This window comes from Acomys russatus, chromosome 25 (genome assembly GCF_903995435.1).
Source record: "Acomys russatus chromosome 25, mAcoRus1.1, whole genome shotgun sequence".
NCBI lineage: Eukaryota > Metazoa > Chordata > Mammalia > Rodentia > Muridae > Acomys > Acomys russatus.
Genome location: NC_067161.1, coordinates 11,860,796 through 11,867,526, shown reverse-complemented (window position 1 = coordinate 11,867,526; position 6,731 = coordinate 11,860,796). Strand labels below are relative to the sequence as shown.

The following is a 6,731-nucleotide window of genomic DNA, read 5'->3' as shown; positions in this document are numbered from 1 at the left end:
AAGACGAGAACAGAGATGCTCAACATTCACTCTTGCTGACCACAGTGGACTCTGCTTCCCAGACAAGTAAGTGCCATGAAGGTAGAAGCCCCTGTCCCCACCTGATCCCGTTAGGAAGGCACAGCCTGGGAATGCATGGGGATGTGAGCCACAGGCAACACAGTGTGTAGCACATCTCTGAACTAAGATGTTCTGATTCTCAGCCAGAAAGAGGTCAGGAGCTTCTTTCCTCACGTGTACCTTTATTTTCATTCTATCATGAGAAAGGCCCCCAGTGACTTACCTCTGGTCTTCTGAGGCTGGGGCTAGTTCCCTCTCCCTGAATGTAAAGGGCAAGATGCTGGGGCCTCAGTTTCCCCTTACATACTCACCAAAAGGCTCCCCTGGTCAGAGAAGCCTGGTGATGCGCTTGTCCTTCCGCCGATGCGCTTGTCTATGGCAAAATCTGCCCACCTCTAAACCCCATCAGGACCTAGCTCCGCGTCTCCTGAGAATGTCCCCATCTCGGCTCTGTCGTGCAGGGGGAGAGCGAGTGGGAAGGATCCAGGGCAGGGCTCAGGCCCCGGCGCGTGGACCTAGTCGGGGGCGCTGGCTCAGCCCCGCCCCGCGCGCCCCCGCCGCAGCCGACGCGCGCTCCCGGGAGGTGGCGGCAGCGGCAGCATCCATAGCATCAGCAGCCTCAGCAGCAGCCGGGAGAGGTCTAGGGCAGGGCTGCCCAGCAAGACAGGCGGACAAAAGGCACAGGTCCCGCAATGGAGGGAGCCTCCTTCGGCGCCGGCCGAGCGGGAGCTGCCTTTGATCCCGTGAGCTTCGCGCGGCGGCCCCAGACCCTGTTGCGGGTAGTGTCCTGGGTGAGTAGCTCCTAAGCAGGTCCCTTCCCGGTCCCCCCGCCTCTCCTAGCATCCCTTGTTCCCCACCCTCACCCACCCCCTGCCCATCGCCCCTCACCATCCTCTCCGCCGGCCCCTCCCCCCAGGCCGCAGGTTGGGGTGACGTCACATGGCTAGGCGCGCCCACCTGCGGGCGGGGGGAAGGGACCGCTGTCACCAATAGACCTTGAGAGGTCACCTCTCCCCCTACCCTCAATTCCTCTTTAGGTCTAATCCAGTCCCCTTCCTCAGTCTTCATTTTTCCGGTTCTCGCGACTTGGAAGCGGGCACAGGGTTGCGGATGTGAATCTCCGAGGGATTCAGGGACTAAATTCCAGATGGAAGAGGGGGTATGGGAGCCAAGGGGGAATACGCAGTTCCTTCCCTTCGCCCAATAACAAATTCGCCAGGCTCCTTTGGAAGGGAGGTGGTTCTTCCTAGACCCCTCAGGTCTAGCTGTGAGTTGAAGGACAAGAGGGCTCCTGGCTGGTGTGGCTGGAAGGGGCTCATCTGGGAGGGCTTCCTGGAGATGGCATTGGTAGCGGCCGACTGGTGGTGTATGTGTTTTGTCTGTCCTAGGGCAGAAGATTTAGGAGATGGGTGCTAAATTCTGGATTTTGTCCAGCCGGCACGCATCTAATCTCCATGCCTGTCTTGGAGGAGGGCGGTTCCCAGGGTGGGGCAGCCCCTCCCCCCACCCCCCAGGACCTCGTGGACTGAAGGAGGAACACTCTTCTGGTCCTGACTTGTGGATTGCTCTCAAGGGACATGTCCATGCGGTGGCATTTTTCCATGACTGCATTATCAAGGAGTTTGGGTGAGAAAAGAGTGAGATGATGAGAGTTAAGACAGGAGGACATGTCTTGGAAACACAGGACTGCCTAGACGTGGAAGTGTCTGGTTTAAAATAACAGTGGCTTGCTTCCATCCCGCCCGGGAGAACTGGTGGGCAGAAGGTACTGAGGTTGGTTCAAACCTTTAGATGTCAGTGGTCACCTTTATAGGCCAAATGCTCTTGACTGATATTATAGTAACTAATCAGTTACTCACGGCAATCATTTCTGAAGTGTCCACGGTTGCTGGTGGACATGCTTGGACCCAGCATTCCTGCGTGGCTACTTTACACCATGTGGCACACTGGGGAGCAGACACACACAGCTCCTGTGTGCAGAGGTCAGGTTCAAAAGGGGAAAGGCTGGTATACTTGGATATCTCTCTAGACAGCTGTCTCTTGCCTTCACCCTTTATAGTGCCCTGGCTCACCACAGCTCCGGAAGTCACCCTATAGGTGAACGCTCCCATCTCCACACTTAAGTAGACTCTAGGTGGCTATCGGGTCCAAGATCTGCAGAGTAATGAGGCCTCTTAGCAGTCATGTGACCCTGAGAAATGAAACGTGAACCCTCATATGCCTCCTTACAAAGGGGATAAGAAGAGTGGTGCCTCTGAAATTTTTGTTTATGAGTATTTTGACTGCATGTGTGTCTGTGTGCCATGTGTGTGTCTGGTACCAGAGGCCAGAGAGGGCTTCTGTTAGTCATGAGCTGCCATTTGGGTGCTGGGATGAACAGCCAACCATCGAGCCATCTCATCGGCCCTGTATTATTGATTTATTAGAGTCTTATGTAGCCAAGGCTGTCTTCCTCTGATCCTTCTTACTCCACCTTTCCAATGTTGAGATTACAGGCATGCAGCGCCTCCATGCAAACCTACGTAAAATAGCGATTTTTACTCTTTAAATGATTCTTTATTTTCAATAATTACTCAGTACACGAGGGGATGGGAAGAGATGAGTTCAGTGCTCCCGGGGAACTCTGGGACAGCCTTTGAAACCTAGATTCTTGACAGAGGCAACAGATGCCTCAGGCAGTGGCGCGAGGAGGCCTCGGAGCCCTAAGCGCCGCCTGCTGCCTGCAGGTGTTTTCTATCGCTGTGTTTGGTCCGATTGTCAACGAGGGCTACGTGAACTCTGACAGCGGTCCAGAGCTGCGCTGCATCTTCAACGGAAACGCGGGCGCCTGCCGCTTCGGCGTTGTGCTAGGTCTCGGGGCCTTCATCGCCTGTGCCGCCTTTCTGCTGCTGGACGTGCGCTTTCAGCAGATCAGCAGCGTCCGAGACCGCCGCCGCGCAGTGCTACTGGACCTGGGCTTCTCAGGTGAGAGGCGGGGCCTAATGCAGGGAGTGGAGCTAGTGCGGACCCGGTGATTGAGCGAGACGGGTGTGGCTGGCCTCTGGGAAAGGGTAGCGCCTGACATAACCGGGGAGACCCTAGGGTGTTTGCATGGACGTGACTGGGACTCTAGGAACCAGGACCTGGCGCGGGGACTGCCACGGAGCTTCTTCCGGGGCTGTGGCAGGCTGAGAGATGCTCCTTAGGGTTTTGAGCAGGTAGGACCCAGCCACAAGAGGGAACGACCTGGAGGTGCAGGGTCGGAGCACTGCATTGAGAGCACCTGGGGTCTCTTTGGGCTCGTGGCCAGTCTAGAGAAAGAAGTGCCTGGTGCGCAGAGTGAGGGTAAGCTTCGGGGGGCGGGGCTTTGGAGGTCGCGTGAATGGCGATTTGCTGATGAAACTGAAGGACGCTGAATTTCCCTGAATGGGTGAGGTTCTGTGGTTCAGCAAGAGCACGGATTCTCGTCTGATCACCAGCACTGCCCCCTCCCCCCTTCCCCTATGCAGGGGTCTGGTCCTTCCTGTGGTTCGTAGGCTTCTGTTTCCTCACCAATCAGTGGCAACGCACAGAGCCAGGGCCAGGCACCGCGCAGGCTGGGGATGCAGCGCGGGCCGCCATCGCTTTCAGCTTCTTCTCCGTCCTCAGCTGGGTGAGTGCAGGTCTCGCGGGTCCGGTGGGATGTGTATCTCCAGGTTTGCCCCAGCTGACCCTGGCTTCCCTATCCAGGTGGCGCTAACCGTGAAGGCCCTGCAGCGGTTCCGCCTAGGCACCGATATGTCTCTCTTTGCCACAGATCAGCTAGGCGCTGGGACTGCCCAGGCCTACCCAGGCTACCCAGTGGGCAGTGGTGTGGAGGGCACAGAAACATACCAGAGCCCGCCCTTCACCGAGACCCTGGACACCAGCCCCAAAGGGTACCAGGTGCCTGCCTATTAGTAGCTGTTAGGCTCCGGCCAGGGCTGGAAGGCCACCTCACCATCGTAGGCCTCAAGGCCTCCTGAGACCTTTCCTGGGTCCTACCGTGCCAGGGACAGAGAAGGTGGCCACGGTAGGCCTCTGGGACCAAGGAGAGTAACCTCCCTGGGGTGCCTGGACTGTCCCCACAAAGTTCCCCCTAGCCAGAGGTCCCAGTCCTACGGCCCCCCGAGAAGAGTCCTGGAGTGGACTGGCCTGGGAGGCATTCCTTTCATGGGTCAGCCAACCAGGGGCTCACCTGTCCACTCTAGGGCCAGAAGTCTGCCTGCCTTTCAGGGCAGGATGCAAGGGCTTCTGGGGACCAGGAAGAGAGGGAGACTAATTGTACCCTTAGGTGGAGGTTATGGTCCTTGTTTCCAGTCCCATGTCCCTGTGGCAGTGACTGCCCTGGCTCCTATCACAGTGGTCCACCCTGTCCAGAGGTTCCTCCCTCCACTTCCTCTTGCAGGATCCCTAGAGCAGCTCTGCCCCATAGGTGTTACTGTGATTCAGTCTTCAGATCTCATCTCATAGTGCCCCCATAAGCTGTCCCTCTCTGTGTGGCTCCTACCCAGGTTGTGGATGCTTCTGGCCAGGAAGGCATAGACAGCTATGGGCCTGGGCACCTTCCTTAGGGAGGGGTGAGGCAGCTGGGCACCTGGGTGCCGGGCAGGCCAAGCCTCTTACAAGGAAAGGACTAAAGGTCTCGTCCTGCCTAGCGTGTCACTGGGGAGAGTCATTTCTGTAAATGGCTTAACTTTGGCTTCCTGAACCAGTCCCTCCCTGTTTTATCATCTATCTCCTTGTAAGGCCCAGACCAGGTGTGGGTCCCTGTGCGTAGCAGACAAACTCATGCATTGCTTGAAGCTGGCTTTTCACATCAAGTCAAAGGCAAACGCGCTGCCACGTGTCTCATTTCTTCACCCGAAATGCCTCCCTGGGGAGTTGCAGTTGAATGGCGCCCCTGTACGTTGTAGCATAGATGAATTATGTGGATATTTAAGTGATCATGTTTACAATTTTTGTATATATGGATCTATTTCTCTCTCTTCTGAAAGAACAATCTGTGATTGTGTATTTTCAGTGTCCCCTGTTACAACTGCAACTTCTTTACAATAAAGACGGTAAAAGCATTGTCCATGACTAAGGTGCTCCCAGACTTGTTTTCAGCCCTATTCCTCCCGTGCTGGGGGGCTGGGGCCTGAGGGTTTGGGGGCCCACAATTTAGGAGGGGGTAGGAAGGTGGGGATCAGGCTGACTCTTCGGTCTTAGAGAAAGACCACACAACTATGATCCCGTAGTAGAGCGCCTTGGGCTGGTGGAATTTGCCACTGAGTGCAGGCTCTCTGGAATGCTGGCAACCTCTCCTCTTTCATCTTTTTTCTTCTTGACTTTTTTCTTTTCTGTTGTAGTGTCTGTGTGTTGTTTTATTTTTGCTTTTTCAAGACAGGCTTTCTGTGTAGCCCTGGCTGTTCTGGAACTCCATCTGTAGACTAGAGTGGCTTGGATCTCACAGATCTATTGGCCTCTGCCTCCCAAGTGCAGGGATTAAGGCCCTGTGGCCACCCCACCCAAGCTCAACATCTTTTTTTCCCACTCCTTTGACAAATGCAGTTTTGCTTTACCAAGTGATTGACTTGGGTGCTACCAGGCTGCTTCTTTGAACTGGGGGACTGTCAGCTGTGGGTTTTTTGTTGTTTTGGTTTTTGGAGACAGGCTTTCTCTGAACCCGGGTCCTCTGGAAGAGCAGATAGTGCTGTTAACCTCTGAGCTATCTCTCCACCCAAAGACAGGGTTTCTCAGTGTAGCCTTTACTATCCTGGACTCACCTTGTAGACCAGGCTGGCCTTGAACTCACAGCAGTCTGCCTGCTTCTGCCTCCCAAGTGCTGGGATCACCTGGCCAACTGTGTTTTTAATGTTGTGCTGTTCCGACCTGGCCCAGCCTGAGAACAGACTGATGGTGAAGTCTCTAAGGCATCTTGGGGGATAAGCCTGTGGCCTCACTGCTTTATGTGAGTCACCTTCCTAAGCTCTTGACTATTTGATGTCTGTAGCATTTTCCAGTTCTCTCAGGCTCCTTCCTCAAGCCTCTGTTAAGAAAGCTAGACTTTGTCTCTAGCCATACTATCTCAAACACACGTTGGAAGGTAAGCAGGGCTGGGCCTGATTAGTTCTTAGATAGGAGAAAATTAAGCCTTTATTCACCCTGCTCTGCATTCAGGGATGAGAGCAAGACCATAATGATTACTCTGTGACAATTCCATCAGGGAGAGAAAGAACCCCTTCTTTCAGATATCCAGACTCCCCTAGGCCTTTGGTACTGTCCTGTCTCTACCAGGATAATTTCCTGCTTAAGCTTTTTGTTATTTATTTATTTATTTATTTAATTTATGCGGGGTAGGATGTGGTGCACACCTTTAATTCCAGCACTCAGGAGGCAGAGGCAGGGAGATCTCTGTGAGTTCAAGGCCAGCCTGGTCTACAAAGAGAGTTCTAGGACAACCAGGGCTACACAGAGAAACCCTGTCTTAAAACAAAAAGGGTCTTATTATACACTTTAATTTTACTTTTTATGCATATGAATGTTTGCCCAAATGTATATATGTGCACTATGTACATGGCTGTCTGGTGCCCACAGAGGCCAGAAGAGGGTGTCAGATCCCCTGGGACTGGAGTTACAGATACTAGTGAGATGCTATGAGGGTCCTGGGACTCAAACAGTCTTTTAAAAAA

The 6,731-nt window shown here is 54.2% G+C and overlaps 1 protein-coding gene across 2 annotated transcripts; it reads left to right on the top strand.

The window, feature by feature from the left end:
• Positions 1-623: 623 nt before the first annotated feature.
• Syngr3 (synaptogyrin 3) lies at positions 624-4,491 on the top strand. Of its 2 annotated transcripts, XM_051167903.1 has the most exons (5): positions 692-851; positions 1,098-1,219; positions 2,787-3,024; positions 3,549-3,691; positions 3,769-4,491. In XM_051167903.1, the coding sequence occupies exons 2-5, from the start codon at positions 1,208-1,210 to the stop codon at positions 3,976-3,978; spliced, it is 603 nt and encodes a 200-aa protein (XP_051023860.1). In that variant the 5' UTR covers positions 692-851; positions 1,098-1,207; the 3' UTR covers positions 3,979-4,491. The 2 variants fall into 2 exon arrangements, with proteins under 2 accessions (XP_051023859.1, XP_051023860.1); XM_051167902.1 differs by lacking the exon at positions 1,098-1,219 and having other exon boundaries at positions 624-851.
• The last annotated feature ends 2,240 nt before the right edge of the window (positions 4,492-6,731 follow it).